The 18,810-nt window shown below is 37.0% G+C and overlaps 1 protein-coding gene across 1 annotated transcript in view; it reads right to left on the bottom strand.

Moving 5' to 3' along the window:
- The window catches only part of LOC139948023 (choline transporter-like protein 2), a 33,484-nt gene that overhangs the window by 13,273 nt on the left and 1,401 nt on the right, over positions 1 to 18,810 (bottom strand). Inside the window, exons 2-8 of the mRNA XM_071945993.1 lie at positions 10,039 to 10,087; positions 8,598 to 8,671; positions 6,478 to 6,559; positions 5,118 to 5,202; positions 2,260 to 2,442; positions 1,834 to 1,906; positions 442 to 580 (exon numbers count right to left, since the gene is read on the bottom strand). Of these exons, the coding sequence (XP_071802094.1) occupies positions 442 to 580; positions 1,834 to 1,906; positions 2,260 to 2,442; positions 5,118 to 5,202; positions 6,478 to 6,559; positions 8,598 to 8,671; positions 10,039 to 10,087 (685 nt within the window). The remainder of the gene's footprint in view (positions 1 to 441; positions 581 to 1,833; positions 1,907 to 2,259; positions 2,443 to 5,117; positions 5,203 to 6,477; positions 6,560 to 8,597; positions 8,672 to 10,038; positions 10,088 to 18,810) is intronic.

The raw sequence follows: 18,810 nt of genomic DNA, 5'->3' as shown, positions 1-18,810 counted from the left end.
GGTATTATTACTGCAAGGAGTGGGGCGAATTTTGAGATATAAGACCTAATCATTAAGCACCATGTAATGGTTTACAAGCTGCTATGGCGCAATATGCTGCCAATCCAGCCAGGAACACCGGGGCGAACCCCTTCTCTTTTTGATAAGCGCACTGGGTCTTTAACATGCGTGAATACATTGTAAATGCTAAAATAATTTTCTGTCTCCTGAGACAAAAATTGTTTTTTTGACATTGTACAGTTTTACTCATTTCTCAAAAACTATGTACCTCAGCAAGTAATACTTTCAGGGAAGCTTTCTACCATGATTATCTTCAACCCTTGTGCGTTTAATGTTAATCTGTGGATGTTGTGTTTTGTGTCCTACAAAAAGAACCCAAAACCCTTCAAAGGTTGTTCAAGTTCTGCTTGAGAAGTGTTCAGTTACTGAGCTGTTTCTTACGTAATAAATGACTTTAAGATGGTATCATTGGCCAAGTCTGCACCCCCAACCGTCTTGATTAAGGAAAGGCCAGTAGTCAAGACGCTCTCGAGAGACACATTGCTATTCACCAGGAAAGCTGGAATGCATCGGTCTGAAACTGTGGATAAGAATTAAAAACAAAATAAAAATAACATTAAAGAATTGCAATAACGCGTGATGGCCTAGCGGTTAAAGATGCTATGTCAGATTTTTGGCCGATTTGACACCAAAATTTTGATTTAAAATTCAATAGGTATTTTGATGGGGGTCGAGAAAGTTACAAGCTTTCATTTGAGCCATTGCTCGAAAAAGTCTGCCAATTATTAGTAGCAGTGAAATAAAATGCTCAAAATTAGTTTTTGTCGGGATCCCGACAATATATCACGTGACCAATTATTATGTGTTTTATAAGAAACGTTAAAAGTAAAAGTTAAACTTGTTTTCGTTAGAGCAGGTGATACTCTTTAAAATACCATTCACTCAAAAAAATCTATTTTTTAATGTTTGGGGCCAAAAATCTGACAAAGCATCTTTAAGAGAACGGGATTAAAACTCTGGTGTGTCTGATCAGCAGAGTAGCTGTCAAAGGCCAGTATTCTCCCCTGGAGATAATAAATCTGTGAAAATGTTGACTCCATTGGCACCGAATTTGCAAGGGAATACTGAAAGAAAAACATCCTTAGGTTTGTTGTACAAATTTGTGTGCTTTCAGATGCATAATAAAAGGCTTCATCAGGCCTGAAGTCTTAATATTTGAGTGAGAAATTACCTCTTTCTCAAAAAACTGTTACTTCAGAGGGGAGCCGTTTCTCACAAGTCACAATGCTTTAATATACTATCAACAGCTCTCCATTATAATAATAATAATTATTATAATAATAATATGAAGCATTTATATACGCTCTACGGAGAACAGAGCGCTTTACATGAGACTATGACAACAAAAGAGAAACAAACAAACTAGGATGGGTGTGGAAACAGAAATGTCTTGAGAAGGCTTTTGAATACGGGCAACGAGATCACCTCTCTCAGACCCCACGGGAGCTCATTCCATAGGCGAGGGGCAGCTATGGAGAATGAGCTATCCCCAGCTTTCCGTCTAGTTAATTGCTTGTTACCAAGTAAGTTTTTACAAATATTTTGAGTAATTACCAATAGTGTCCAGAATGAGCTATCCCCAGCTTTCCGTCTAGTTCATTGCTCGTTACCAAGTAAGTTTTTACAAATATTTTGAGTAATTACCAATAGTGTCCAGAATGAGCTATCCCCAGCTTTCCGTCTAGTTCATTGCTCGTTACCAAGTAAGTTTTTACAAATATTTTGAGTAATTACCAATAGTGTCCGACGCTTTCAATACTAGTTATCACTTACATGGTTCACTTGCGATGTAGTAAGCTGCACATTTCTTATCTTCAAACATCTTTTGTAGTCCTTCCATACCATTCTGAAGGGAAAATAAAAAAGATATTGACAAAAGTTTAAACATTTTATTTTATTTCCGTAATTTGTTTTCCCCTTTTCATTTGCCAGTAACGTTTAAAAAAAATAACAATAGCATAATCAAAGGGTCTACAAGAACAAATAACAATAATTTAAAATAAGATTTTATTTTATTTATTTTAAATAAATGTCAAGTGTCACGACCGGAATTCAAACCCACACTCTGCTGCTGACAACACCAGAGCTAAGGTCCAGTGACCTAGACGGCTCAGGCACAACACATTACAAATAGAGCCTCTTTTGAATATGTCTGCGATATTAATGTTTACTTACTGAATATTATTAATGTATACTTACGTATGTTCCCCCAGGTTTGTTGTATTCTGTCTTTGGGTCAAAGCCATTCAAGCAGATAAACTTGGCCCATTCTAAGTCTAGTAGTTCTTCCACGGGAATGCCGGGTACATCAGGCAAAAAACTATCTGCTAAGACCAGTGTGTATGGGGCGTACGTGATGGATGGACAGTCTTGTACACACACCTAATAATAAAGATAATAATAACAGCATTTATAAAGCGCCATATAACATAATAATATCGAAGTCTTATATAGCGCACGTATCTACCAAACAAGGTACTCAAGGCGCTGAGTATATACAAACTTTCAGAAAGATAGGTTATTGCAGTGATGAATTCTGAGACCCAATTATTTGGCAACTTATAAGGGTTAAGGTGCTACGGCGCATTAAGCAGCCACAACCAGGAACACCGGGGCGAACCCCTTCTCTTTTCGATAAGTGCACTGGGTTCTTTTACATGCGTTACACAACACATGGGACCAACGGCTTTACGTCCCATCCGAAGGACGAAGCAATGGTTAAGTGTCTTGCTCAAGGACACAGTGTCACGGTCCAATCAAGTGCTAAAAGGCGCTGTACATATAACTAAGAACACTTAACATTATTAAAAGCAAAACAAATACTGAAAAGATAAGAAATTTATACGAATCAAACCAGGCAAAAACTTTTAAAAAGTAGATATAGGTACAAGTTCACAGCAAAACAAAATGCATGAAACAATGTACACAAACAATAAATTAAAGGTAACAAAGTATAATAACATGACAAACCAAGACTAAAGAATCTAACATTTTTCAAAGAAAATAATGATGCACAGATAAATTTTTTTTAACCCTAATTTCAAGCGAAGTTTATTTAGGCTTAACCCTTTAGCCCGCATAACGCCCGGAGGCGCCCTGCGTATGACCGCGTATACCGCCCACACGTGCCCGCGCAGTTTGACATGGTTTAATTTGAGTTATACACATGCGATTACAACGCAGCAAACAGCCGTAGATAGAGCGCGATCTCAAGATGACAACAGTCTAAAAATAGCACAAGGTCCACAAAAAAAAAAATGACGTAAGGTTCAAAGGTCGAAAGTCATTTCACAATCAAACAACGCATGTATGAGTGGGTGCTTTTTCTCTGTGTGGAGCCGTACGTTTTCTCTGTGTAGCCGGACCGTTTAGGGGATGTACATGTACCACGTACTACGCGCGCATGTACACAGTAATGACAGTCAAACTTTCTGGTGTTTTTACACACGGAATACCGCAATTTGAAAGGATTTTACAAAAGATTTTAGGTACAGACGGTATCTGTTGATAATAGAGGCATTCATTTTCATTTCTCAAGGTATGTTGTGATTATTTTCAACCACTTTTTGAAGCTTTGTTTTCCTGTCGGACGACAGTAAACTTGAGAAAACTTGTGTGCACAACTTTCCACGTAAACAAACCTTCACTTGATACGCAAACAAAGTTTTCAATTTTTTGTTGATCTCTCTTGTGTTTCCAACTTGAAATCTTGAATTTTGTGAGACAAACAAAGCAACTGTGACAATCATCCGAAAGATAATTTCATCCTCAACAAAATAAACCCAACTTGTAACACAAGAAAATAATCACACCGACAGTTATCCGACGATTTCTGGATGGGACCGGAAATCGATTGAATATTCCTGGCGCACTAAGGAGCGTGTGACATTATGTTTAATGTTGCGTGCGTGCTAAAGGGTTAAAGGCAGTGGACACTATTGGTAATTACTCAAAATAATTATTAGCATAAAACCTTACTTGGTAACGAGTAATGGGGAGAGGTTGATGGTATAAAACATTGTGAGAAACGGCTCCCTCTGAAGTGACGTAGTTTTCAAGAAAGAAGTATTTTTCCACGAATTTGATTTAGAGACCTCAAGTTTAGAATTTGAGGTCTCGAAATCAAGCATCTGAAAGCACACAACTTCGTGTGACAAGGGTGTTTTTTTTCTTTTATTATTATCTCGCAACTTCGACGACCGATTGAGCTCAAATTTTTACAGGTTGGTTATTTTATGTATTTGTTGAGATACACCAAGTGAGAAGACTGGTCTTTGACAATTACCAATAGTGTCCAGTGTCTTTAATTGATTTACACAGGTCTTAGTCTGATTGTTTTTGTTTCAGGACTAATCAACTGATTGGGTAAATTTTTAAAATTATTTTCAGTTGAACAAAAAGATATCGACAAAATAGGGAGCAGACCAACCGCACTAGCACTGGCATGTTAAAGGCAGTGGACACTATTGGTAATTGTCAAAGACTAGCCTTCACAGTTGGTGTATCTCAACATATAAGCATAAAATAACAAACCTGTGAAAATTTTAGCTCAATCGGTCATCGAACTTGCGAGATAATAATGAAAGAAAAAAACACCCTTGTCACACGAAGTTGTGTGCGTTTAGATGGTTGATTTCGAGACCTCAAGTTCTAAATTTGAGGTCTCGAAATCAAATTCGTGGAAAAATACGTCTTTCTCTAAAACTATGGCACTTCAGAGGGAGTCGTTTCTCACAAGGTTTTATACCATCATCCTCCCCCTATTACTCGTCACCAAGTAAGATTTTATGCCAATAATTAATTTGAGTAATTACCAATAGTGTCCACTGCCTTTAATCCAAAGACCATAGGAGCAAATCTCGTTATAAACTTATTTTTTATTGCTCAACCCAAAAGTATTACAAAATCTGCCCTGTCAGATTCCCTTTTGGTTTATCAGTTTATATTTGAATAAGAAAGTGACATCCCTATACTCCTTGTATTTCTGTATATTTTAATTATTATGGTGAAATAAAATAATAATAATTATGATAACAATTAAATGTCAAATGACAAACCTTCGGTGATGGACATCCTAGCTCAAGTGCTGACGTCGTAGTGAAGCATTCCAACAGATCAAAGTAGATCAAATTAGGTTTGGTTCTAAAAAAAATGATTGATATAAACACAACAGTTAAAATGAGTCCCAACAAGTTTTCTGCAAGACTGAATCGTGGCCTGCTACATCAGATTTGGGGTAGTTTATGGAAATAAATTCAGAATACTGTAGAGCAAAGTACATCCTATTCCAGGAATGTCATAGGCTGTTGGAAACAAAACTTCAACTGTGAGCGCAAAGCATGAACAAAATCTTTCTTTCTGAAAGTTTGTATATACTCAGCGCCTTGAGTACCTTGTTTGGTAGATACGTGCGCTATATAAGACTTCGATATTATTATTATTATTATGAAAGCTTTTGAGCTTGAAGCCTATTTTATACATTTATCTTTGGTTTAAAAAAAACCTCCTCTACAATCAAGGGTGTTCTTAACGAATTTTATTTGATTTTAATCTATTTATTATTAATACTATTATTATTATTTTTTTTGGGGGGTGGTTAAAAAATGGATCCTGGGAAAAGTTCAGAAATCTGCAAGTGCCGTTATTCTCTTCAAAATGAGTTGAAGATCAACCAGATTTCCCCATGTATTTAAAGGAACACCTTGCCTTGGATCGATCGAGTTGGTCTTTGAAAAGCGTTTGAAACCGTTCGTTATAAATTGCATATATGGTTAGAAAGATGTTTTAAAATTAGAACACAATGACACACACACATTTGCCTCAATATTGCGTGGTTTTCCTTTTACTTTGCAAACTAACACTTTGACTCCCATAAATGGTCGACCATGTTTGTCGACAAGGTAAAAGGAAAACCACGCAATTTCGAGTGATACTTGTCAGGATCATTATATGCTACTTTTAAAATATCGTTTTAATCGACCGATCCAAGGCAACGTGTTCCTTTAAAGCCATTGGATCCTTTCGGTAAACAGTTTGTCCAAGGCCCACACTTCGTGTACCACAACTTATATATCAAGTAACAAACCTGTGAAAATATGGGCTTAATTGGTCATCGGAGTCGGGAGAGAATAACGGGAAAACCCACCCTTGTATCCACGCGTTTCGCCATGTCATGACATGTGTTTAAAATAAATCCGTAATTCTCATTAAGGAGAATTTATATTGTTTTGCTGAGTTCTCAAAAAGTAAAGCATTTCATGGAATAATATTTCAAGAGAAGTCTTTCACCACTACCTTCTGTAAACCCTGTAAGTTATTTGTAAATCTGTGAACTTTTTTTTTTCTATACCGAAAGGGTCCAATGGCTTTAAACAAGCTTGTGACATTTAGATCGGCTGAATAATATTCTGGACTTACTCAAATCCGGGTGACTGGCCGCACACATTTCCCTCCGAGTCGGTAGCGTAGACTAATGTCAACGGATTCCCAGAATACCAACCTGTTAATATTTTAAAAAAAATTAAGTCAAATTCAGAACAGATTTAAAACAAAAGGTTAACTTAAGACACTGGACACTATTGGTAATCACTCAAAATAATTGTAATTAAAAAAAGTGACCTGGTAACGAGCAATGGAGAGCTGTATAAACCATCGTGAGAAATGGCTCTCTGAAGTAGCATAGCTTTTGAGAAAAAGGTAGCTTTCTCACTCAAATGTTAAAAGACTTTAGGTCTGAAGCCTTTTTGGGCATCTGAAAACGCACATATTTGTGCAACAAGGATGTTTATCTTTCAATAATCTCTTGCAACTTCGATGACCAATCGACCCCAAATTTTCACAAAATTTGTTATTTTATGTGTTGATATAGGCCAAGTGAGAACACCCAGTTTTTGCCAATTACCAAAGGTGTCCAGTGGCTTTAACCTCAAGGGATAGATAAAGTGTATATTGCAGTTATTAAGGCTATGAAATAGCAAGCTAATTGCAATCAATAGCTATTGATTCAATAATTTTCTGTTTATGCCCAAAACAATATCATTGTACAAAACATTATGGAAATGTTATTGTTCATGGATTACAAAAATAAATCACAAACATAGCATTGACCTTCAAAAAGGTGTGAGATCAGATCTAGCTTAAATAAAAAATGGTTTTAAACAACACGATTATTTGTTGAAGAACATACAGTAGAATACATGTACATCCAAAGGAAAAATGGGGATCACTAAGTATGGTGATGCATTTCATTAATTTGGTACAAAGAGTCAATGAAATAAGCCGTTGTTACCAGACTGCTTCATGCAGCAGGAAACTAGGGCACTACCAAATCTAGCAAAACTACAAAATTGTTCCACAAGCATCTGAAAACATACCTCATGAGGGAATCCAGCGATTAACTGTCATTTCCATACTTGTCGTTATTTCGCTAATTATTGTTTCTAGTGGGTTTTTTTTTTTGGTGCGCCTTGGGTGCCATGTTAGGCAGATATGTGCGCTTGATAAATCTCTAATTATTATTATTATTATTACCATAGAGACAGTATCTCAGACACTGCCATCATGTATGAGTTCCCCGGCAAAATGCTTTAAATACTATCGAAAGCTACTGTAGTCTTCTAACCAATAGTTTGTTTTGCCATAAATTATAAGAGTTACAACCAAACGTATACCTTCCCTTTAATTTACAGAAATTGAACCCTGAGAACACCATAAGAGCAATTATTTCCTTCGACTCACTTTGTGAGATGTGACGCTACTCACTGTATACGACTAATTTTGACTCGGACAGCAATTATAATTTCCATAATCACAAATCTGAAACCATTTTTTAACATTCCAACATTTCTTAACGCCTGCTCAAAAAGTTTTGAATGGTAGATTCACAAAGCGAATGCAATACGGGGTCATATGGGTTTGTTAATAATTATTGCCTGACTGCACTCAAATGGCATAAGACCTTGGGTTCGGTCAAAGCCCACCACAAACAACACAGAGTTATTTAGTTCATTACCTACGCCTACAAGTCCACAACTTCCATTTATACATGAAGTTTTTGTACACAAGTTTTAACCCATCACTTTATACAAATTTATATAAAGGTAAAGTATACTTCTTTTTTTTCAACCATTGATTATTCTAGTCCTACATATGAATGTAAAAATAAGCAATAAAAGATATCCTCTGAAATTTCATTTGAAGTCATTGGTAGTGTTTTTAAAATTGTGGGTAAACTTACAAACGAACCATATTCGATTTGCTTTTTGAGGCATTAGGCAAAAAAAAACAACAACAAATTAGTATCCTGCTTTTCAAGAAAGGGGTAGGAGGCCTTTTTTTTGGGGGGGGGGAGGGGGTGGGCGTCTGACATCTTTTTGAAGACAACCAGCTTGACTTGTTGTTTTTTTTTCGAAATAATTTTTTTTTTCGTCTAAGATCGCCAACATGTATTTAATTATTTATTTTTTTAAATAGAAAAAAGTAGGCGGCTTCTTAAAAGGAAACGGGCGGGGTTGCTAAACATTTCCTTCAAAACTCACCGATGCCACCAACAACAAACATCCCGATGACAAAGACTGTGAATATAATGCAGCATATAATATCAGTGCAGCTCCTGTGGAGTACAATCAAACAACAAATGGAGCATTGAAATTAAGACATAATGGAAAACAATGACAGCCGTCGATTTCACAAAGAGTTAGGACTCGTCTTATCTCGAGATAGGACGAGAAACTTAGGATTAATCTTAAGGTCTGCATGCTACAGTGCAGGGTTGGGACTCGTCCTAAGTCTTAAGATTAGTCTTAAGTTAGGAAGAGTTTTGTGAAATAGGCGGCAGGGCCCACCTTCATAGCACTGATTATCGACATGCAATTTGGCATTCATGGCATCCAGTTATAAAAGTGTGAATCTTTGAGCTGTTTAAGAACTTTTGGGTCTAGAATGCTTTCCATGTTCTCAACACTGTAAACACAACTTGGTGCACCAACAAGTTTTCAGTAGCACTTGCCATGTGTAACAAATCACCGCCAAGGTTTAAAAACCTGTCTGCTTTCAGGGGTCGAAATTAAGTGTATTTCCATGGTAGTCAGCAGGGCTAGTGACCAATAATTTTTAGTAGCCCTGATTAGATTTTGGTAGCCCAAAAGCCACGTTATGTCATGGTCACGGCTCAAACTTTACAATACACCAATAACATAGTTCTTTATTGTTTGTGATGATGATTTTTGCATTATTATTCAACTAGCCTGTCGGGCTATCAAACTGGAAAAATCAGTAGCCCGGATGTAAATCTGGTAGTCCCGGGCTAGCGGGCTAGTGGCAATTTCGACCCCTGGCTTTGATATTCCCCTACTTTTTGTTTCAAAGTTCATGCATTTCAGAGTTCAAATGTAATCTCTCAAACCTTTGCTCAAAGAAGTGGGCGGTCTGGCTGACTAGTTTTTAGTGTTTAACAGCATCTCTATTTCATAGATTCGACTAACTGCCAAATCCGATGGACTACTTACATGACAACTTAACTTGTCCTGCTAACTTGTCACTAAAATAGTTAAGGGGAAACACTGTCTACTGTTCATAATTTGGCTCTGGTATTCTGGTATATCTCCAAGACCTCATAGCCGTTCGTTCTTCTTCACTTTCATCAGCTACCCGACGCCTTCGCTCTTCTTCAATAGCTCATTTCCAGCTTTCCCCGGGCCTCGCACCATGACACGCTATGGCGATCGGGCCTTTTCAGTCATAGCTCCAACACTTTGGAACAAGCTACCCACCCACATTTAAGCAGCTCCTTCATTGGACACTTTCAAATCTCAACTTAAAACCCATCTGTTTTGTCAATCTGGTTATAGCGCTTAGAAACATCCGTATTTAGCGCTCTATAAAATAAAATGTTGTAATTTATATTATTATTATTACTGAACTTAAAGTGCGACGCTGAGCAAGTTTTAAAGAAAACAAAAATAGTTTTTAGGTGTTTACCTGTTTGCAATGGGTCCATGGAATGATGGGTCATACTTCTTGCCTTTACCTGCAAATACAAACACAAAGATATCAGCAACATACAAAAGATGGAAAAATACAAATGTTTATTTAAACAACTGTTTTGAAGGTATGGTGTTAGGGAAGACTCCAAATATCACGGTATTTTATCTAGGTACACTACTTAGGTTGACATTAAACTGCATTAGGCCAATTAAAACAAAATTACCAGCTGATCATCTGGGTTTTTCCAAAAAGAGGAGGTTGAGGGCCTTTTTTTTTGACAATTACCAATAGTGTCCAGTGTCTTTAAAGGTGGCCACCGAGCGTTTTAATTCATACTGGCCACCAATTCAGCTTAGAGTCACAGCTTTTTAAAGGACGAGGGAGGGGATGATCAACTGGTTATTTTATTTTATTTGGATTTTCTACCAGAATAACTGACTAATGAAGTTTTAACACCCATCATAAATTTGCACATAACCTGTTTGCTGGTTATAAATAATGTTTGAACAGGCCTATCAGTTGATACTACTGTAATGCAAGCCGTTATCTTTTAATCTTTATGGACAACATTGTCAGATTACTGTGAACTGATGTCTGGCCATAACTCAGAACACAAAAACCAACTCCACGACAAATTCTAAGTCCAACACAAATGACAATGTTGCAACAAGGAGGTAAAGGGGTATTTGTTTTCATTTCCGTTCATTTCATTGCCTTGGTGCCCTTGAAATGTTCCAGTTAAAATGTCCTCATAGGGTGCCCTTTACCAAGGAGAAAATGGCTTGGTGCCCTTGCCCTTTCAAAAACGAAGCATTACACGCTTGCAAATGACTTTTTAAAATACATGTACTAGACATTTTACTGTTGATGAACTGTGTCCGCCTACCTTAAAGCACAACACTACTGTTCAATGATGTTACTTTACGTCATACGTAACCTGGTACCACTACCAGCAACTTCTAATCAACCGTTTCCGTTCTCAAAAAAATAAAAATAATTTGTATTCTATTTGTAGGCTCGAGTCGGCAAACGAAAACCTGCACAAATACTGCAAGTAATAAATTGTTGGTTTTCTCAATTTCGCTGACTATACTATCATGATCAAAATAAAATCTGCCGGCCAGGTTCTTCACGGAGGCAACAGAGGCGATTTAATTGCCCAATGTCCCCTGGTCAATGCCTTGGTGCCCTTCAAATGCTCCAGTAGAAATTAAAAATGTCCTCATAGGGTGCCCTTTAATAGTGTGCTTGCCCTTTCAAAAACGAAGCATACAGGCCAGAATCTGAATAATAATATGTCTCTTTTTAAAAGCTGCAATTTTGTTCAAAACTGACAGCTACTAAAACAACTCCTTTGACAAATATTTGATAGGCTAAAGTGTTTTTAACTTCAGAGCCCTTCAACCCATCTGCATTACAAACAGAAGGTGGCGACCTTAGATCATTGCTGCTTGGAAATGGAACCATGCAGAGTTTTTCAATGGCATTGTAGTAATGTGCACTGTCGTTTACAATAATATTATAATAGAGGATAGTTCAATAGGATAAAATCACACAGTCACACTCTGTCTTAAAGGAACACGTTGCCTTGGATCGGTCGAGTTGGTCTTTGAAAAGCGTTTGTTATAATATGCATATGGGTAGAAAGATGCTGTAAAAGTAGGATACAATGATCCACACAAACATGCCTCGAAATTGCACGGTTTTCCTTTTACCTCGTCGACTAACACGGTCGGCCGTTTATGGGAGTCAAATTTTTGACTCCCATAAATGGCCGACCGTGTTAGTTCGCACAGTAAAAAGAAAACCACGCAATTTCGAGGCAAACTTGTGTGGATCATTGTATTCTACTTTTACAACATCTTTCTAACCATATCAAGTTTATAACAAAAGCTTTTCAAAGACCAACTCGACCGATCCAAAGCAACGTGTTCCTTTAAAGTGTCAACTACAGAAGCTGAAAATAATTTATGCAAGCACAAATTTTTGTCATACATTTAGGTTTGCCCACTTGAGATGTGCCCTAATCACAACACGTTGTTTTATTCAAAAAAGGGAAACAACATATAAATAAGTGAAGAAAGTTTTCCCCGCATTCCAATTTGTAATAATATAAAAATCACAATACCATAGGGACATTTTGTGTGTAGTACAAAGACTTTGTTGATATCTCCAATTTCGCTGCTACATGTATTATATATTTTTTTTAACAACTTTTATTGACTTGTTTTGTCGACAATGAGTATGCACCACAGGCACATAGAAGAGAATGACTCTTTTTGTCATGCTCAGTTGAATTTTATCCATAATAGATTGAGGGTCACAATAATTTGGGTTATGGTTTCCCAACCAGGATACACCCTGTGTGAGTGTCACACCCTGTGATTGTCAAAACTGAAAGTGCTTGTTTGCACCATTGCACCACCAATGACATCACCAGTAAGTAAGAGTGTCCTGATTGACCAGTGGGCCCAATTTCATAGAGCTGCTTAAAGCCATTGGACCCTTTCGGTTCAGAAAAAAAAATAAAAGTTCACAGATTTACAAATAACTTACAGGGTTTACAGAAGGCAATGGTGAAAGACTTCTCTTGAAATATTATTCCATGAAATGCTTTACTTTTTGAGAAAACAGCAAAACAATATAAATTCTCGTTAACGAGAATTACGGATTTATTTTAAACACATGTCATGACACGGCGAAACGCGCGGAAACAAGGGTGGGTTTTTCCGTTGTTTTCTCCCGACTCTGATGACCGATTGAGCCTAAATTTTCACATGTTTGTTATTTGATGTAGAAGTTGTGGTACACAAAGTGTGGGCCTTGGACAACACTGTTTACCGAAAGGGTCCAATGGCTTTAAGCAAAAATATTTGCTTAAGCAAAAAAACCTTGCTTCGTAAAACCAGATTACCGGCAAAGACTCCACTCAATTTTAATGTTCAGCTAAATCCCAGTCACAAGCAATGCATATAAATGGCATGACATTTGGCCAGTAACATGTGAAAAATAAGCAAGCTATTTTCGTGCTTAAGCAAATTTTTTGCTTAAGCAGCTCTATGAAATTGGCCCTAGGGCATAAGACTCATGTTTGTAGAGACTACAGGCCACAAACCCACCATGACACAAGTGTCCTTGGTAATATTGCTTGGTCCTTCAATGGGACTGCCCTTAGCTGATTAGCTTCCTTGTGTGTTGTGTACAATATGTAGGTTAACAAAAACCAGGTTACACTTATCTTTTAAAAGTTTTAGCCCAGGTAGTTTTTCTGGCATTTGCTGGCAGATTGTGCTACACTACTGCATGAGCTTAACAAGATGCTGTATCCCCACAATACATAAGCCACTGCAACCAAATTTTTATAATGGAAAAAAACTGCATTTTAATTTCAACTATTTTTTTTCTTCAAATAATTGTTTCAGAGACTATTTGGCAATATATTTTTGACATGAACCACCCATGATAGAGGGGAGATATTTCATCATGAACATCTATTGTTTTTATCATACTAATTGGTTAAAATTCTAATTAGTTATATATTAATGACTAAATTGACTGTTTAATATGATTGTCTCTTTGTATAAATGGACCCTTCCCATGAAATATGCTAATTACATTCACGCGTGCATACAGACCCTGTTGGTTGGCAAACACCGTAGAGTTGTGCACTAAGCAGACGCGCAATCGCGTGTGCGTCACGCATCAATTAGCCATGTACAAAACAGCGCGATTTTCCCTGATTTTGCCAACCAAAACGTTAGTGCGCGCGCGCTATGTGCAATTTACATATTTCATGGAAAGGGTCTATTGCGCAAGCTAGGTCTTTGTGCAGTGCTGGTATAATTTATGCAAATTGCCTCTTCATGGAGCAAGGCAAAATACATGCAGCGCACTCGCTTTTGGCACTCTGCCAGCGCTATATGCAGTACTTCAATGTAACAAAATAACAAATCAAAGATTGACTATATCTTATTTGTGAAAACTCAATTTATTTGTTGAATCTGGTGATGTTACCTTGCGCTAAAGTAATTACGGAACAATGATGCTTTATGAGTTGAAACTTTGTGGAAATGTTAGTGTCGGTGATAACATCCAAAATGCGTTAAAGCCATTGGACACTTTTGGTAAACAGTATTGTCCAAATGCCCACAGTTCGTGTATCACAACTTATATATAAAATAACAAACCTGTGAAAATTTAGGCTCAATCGGTCATCGGGGTCGGGAGAAAATAACGGGAAAACCCACCCATGTTTCTGCACGTTTCGCAGTGCCATGACATGTGTTTAAAAATAAATCAATAATTCTCGATATCGCGAATTGATAATTGTTTCATTGTTTTCTCAAAAAGTAAAGCATTTCATGGAATAATATTTCAAGAGAAGTCTTTCACCATTACCTTCTGTAAACCCTGTAAGTTATTTGTCAATCTGTGAACTTTTTTCTTTCTTCTTCTATTCCAAAAGTGTCCAATGGCTTTAATTATGAAACAAACATTTACATTTGATGTGAGAATGTACCGAGAATGAAAGAAATATAAAAACACATCAACACTGCACGCCTGATTATTCATGAAGAGACAATGAAGGTGATTGCCTTAATGCCCCTGGTCATTCATTGTCTTGTTGCCCATGAAATGCTCTCATACCGTGCCCTTTACCAAGGTGAAAATGCCTTGGTTTGCGCCATTGTCTTCAAAAATGAAGCATACATTTACAAGCCTGACTAAGCAAATAAGAATGCATCTGAATTGTAAATCTTACATTGTTATTTAATTATTACAATACAAGGAATTTGTTTATTTACATTCATAGAGGGTTTGAACATTTTTGTATTTTGAAGTGAACAAAACAATTTGACCTCCAAAATAAAGGTAGGCCTACTTGTTTGCAAAGAGGAAGTCAATATTTGGAGTCCTTCATTTTTGACCTTTTAGCACATTCACCTCAAGAAAACAAAAACAGTGTGACTGTACAGTATGTAAAATATACAGTGTACCTGCATATGTACAAACCTGTACCATCCAAATTGAACACTCCATTACAATACGTAATGGACAGCACAAGGTCCATGGACGAACAATGGAGATTTAATAATCATGACGCATTACTGAGAAATCACTTCTGGATATGTTGATTTTCAGATTACATGTACATTTTAAGTACAAATCACAAAACATAAACATTGGTTTAAAATATCAAATTTCAGTGTAATCAAACACTTTCAAAACAGGTTTGATATTTTTTCACAAATTGTGCAGGAAGAACGTGAATGTTAGACATGTTTTTGTAAAAATGAAACAAAAGCATTAACGGCGTCCACCAGATATTTTAAATTGATTTTGTTTCAGTTTTGAGTCCTTCCTCCCAAAAATAACAATTTTTGGGAGGAAGGACTCAAAACTGTTTAAACAATTTGAGAGAGAAAAAGAAGAAGGAAAAAACAAAACAAAAAGAATTAAGTGGAGCATTGAAGCATCATCATGACAATTTATGGGTTTTACTTTGTTTCCACAACAACACAAGAATCCGTGGCCAGGTTTCACCATGGTTTCACTTCCACAATCCACTGATTTATTAAATTACTAGTGGTAATGTTATTTGTAATGACGAGTGGAAATCATGCAGGGAACAGATGTCAATACTGCATTTTCGCTCGCTGAAATGTTTAGCAGCCCAACCAAGTTTTGCTAATGTAGCAACAAGCAAATGATGATCTTTAAAAGCACTGGTAATTGTCAAAGACCAGTGCTGTCACTTGGTGTATCCCAACATGCACAAAATAACAAATCTGTGAAATTTCGGACTCAATTGGTCATCAAAGTTGCACGAGAATAATGAAAGAAACAACACTCTTGATGCACAAATTTGTGTGCCTAAAAAAAGGATTCAGGCCCCGTGAAGTCTAAATATTTCAGTGAGAAATGACCTCTTTCCCCAAAACTACGCTACTTCAGAGGGAACCGTTTCTCACAATGATTTAAACTATCAACAGCTCTCCATTGCTTGGTTAGTAGATTTTTATGCTTTAGAACAATTATTTTGAGGAATTACCAATTAGTGTCCAGTGCCTTTAACGAGCAACTGATGCATTAATTAGTGTCAAAATTTGCTCTGCTTTACAGGGGAAACCATTTACTGTGGAATACCTCAACCCAAATGGAATGTCCGCATGATGGAATTTCATCTGCTACACACAGCAGGACATGGGTATCATGTTTCTGAACACTACTATATCCAATCAGATCTAACCATGGGACATCAAACCAGGATCCTGAACTTTTCCTGTTACGTACTGGGTCCTTGTTCTATGCTTGTAGGGAGCATTTACTAATGCTAGGAAATACCGCAAGATTTAAACAATTATTGGCAGAATAATATAACCACCCATCCATTACCTAATTTCTTCTGTTGTGTTTCCAATGAAAGATTTTGGCTTAGGGTGCGCGTGCTTATATTCCACATTTAGTTGAGTATGTACGAGGGACCCCCTCCCCACCCAGACCTAACCCACACTATGTTTTTCAGGTGTCTTTTAGACATTCTACGCTTACATAGCTAGCACAGAAGTTCAGCACTTGAATGGTGATCATAAGCACAGAATTTGGCGGTAAGCAGAGCCATGAAATGGGCCCTGGGGTCGATTTCAAAAAGAGTTAGGACTAGTCCTAACTGAGGACTAGTCCTAGGAGATATTTAAAAGGTATGGGTTGTCCTAAGTTAGGACAAGTAACTCATCCTAACTCGAGATAAGACTAGTCTTATTTCTTTGTGAAATCCACCCCAGGTCTCATTGTCAATGTCATTCTCCATCTGACCCCGTCCCAGTTGAACAATCGGAACAACAATGAATGCACCACAACAAATGAAAACAAATGTTTGAAGCGGTTTGAGACACCCTTAAAGGAACACGTTGCCTTGGATCGGACGAGTTGGTCAAAACAAAAGCGTTTGTAACCGTTTTGTATATAATGCATATGGGTGGAAAGATGTTTTAAAAGTAGAATACAATGATCCACACAAGTTTGCCTCGAAATTGCGTGGTTTTCCTTCTACTGTGCGAACTAACACGGTCGGCCATTTATGGGAGTCAAAATTTTGACCCCCATAAATGGCTGACGTGTTAGTCAATGAGGTAAAAGGAAAACCACGCAATTTCGAGGCATGTTTGTGTGGATCATTGTATTCTACTTTTACAACATCTTTCTACCCATATGCATTTTATAAAAAACGGTTACAAACGCTTTTCAAAGACCAACTCGACCGATCCAAGGCAACGTGTTCCTTTAAGATGTAAAGCGCTATATAAAAATTGATTATCTACAAAAACTGCCACTCCTATTAAACTTTTAAAAGATTCTTGACATGACAACAATGTAATGAGCCATGCGTCATTCCTGTCAGTGTCAGGGGAAGTGGCATCAACAGGATATCGCATCACCACTGAATGGATGCAAACATATCAAATTATACTAAAACACTCATGGGAAAGAAACAAACAGTGCCGAAATCGATCTTAACAAATTCTGAGTGCAGTACATGTACAATTAGTTTGCGAACTACACACTGTCGCTTGTTAATGTGCATAACCCCCTGGTCATTGCCTTGGTGCCCTTGAAATGTTGGGTAGAATTTTCTTAGGAGAAAATGCCTTAGTGCCCTTGCCCTCTCAAAATCGAAGCATACAGTTCTGGTAATAAACCACAAATGAAAACTGGCTGGGTAAGGCTGTTAGGCCACCTGCCAACAATACCAAGCAAATTGTAGAGAATGTTATTAAAATTAAGTGGTTGACCTCAACAAAGCGATGTGAAAAAAACGAAAGATTGTACAAACTACAAGCCATGCATGATTTCCTCTAGATTGAAATGATAGATTCTGGAAGGAAGTTGTTCAAATGGCAGGTCAAATTACAAAAAACACAATGAGATTAAAATATAGAATAACACTACGTGACTTTGAACACAGCGTGATTATTTATTATAAATTACTCTTTTTTTGTACTTTTCCTTCAGATGATATTGACATTAAAAAAGTACCAGACTTATTTAGAGATTAAAAATTTACTTACAGAAAAACAATAAATTTACCATTTTTTTTTAGTTGTTTAGACAACTAACTTTTAAGTATTTGGATGAGTTCATGTATGCCTTGATGCATTCAACTAAACTGTTCAACACAATGTACGTACGTACACCAAGCAAGTAACGCAAGCCTTAAGCCTGGGTCATACACATGTACTTCATACCATGGAGCTAAAGCTCCATGTTCATACAAACTAAATGCAAGAGTGAAGCGAAGCAAATTTCCTTGAATCATAATCGGAAAGCAGTGAAAAAATCTAGAGAAAATAAAGACCTGGAGAAGGAAATGATACAAAACAAACAGTATTTAACCTCAACTTAAAAATTTCAACCTCAACTCCAACAAAATAAATCTGAGACTCATGACAATATTGATGAATTATCAAGACAACCATCCACACTTCACTGACCTCCGTTCGTCATATTCAACACCTAAACTAGCTTCTGGAATAGCAACCGTGTTATCGTAACCCAAGGGTGAAATTACAAGCATAATGTGCCAAGGATGCCATTAATCCTTCAGGGCCCAATTTCATAATGCTTGTTTAAGCACAAAACTTGCTTAGCACAGAATATTACTGCTTAGCAGAAATGGGTTAACTGCCCGAAATACATTAAGTTTGCATTGTTGTGGCTGGTGCACAAATCATTTTTTGCTTGGCAAAATTTGTTTGCAAGCACTTT

The sequence above is a fragment of the Asterias amurensis genome, chromosome 15 (genome assembly GCF_032118995.1).
Source record: "Asterias amurensis chromosome 15, ASM3211899v1".
Taxonomy (NCBI): Eukaryota; Metazoa; Echinodermata; class Asteroidea; order Forcipulatida; family Asteriidae; genus Asterias; species Asterias amurensis.
Note: the sequence above shows the minus strand (reverse complement) of the source record. Positions and strands in the feature narration are given on the sequence as shown.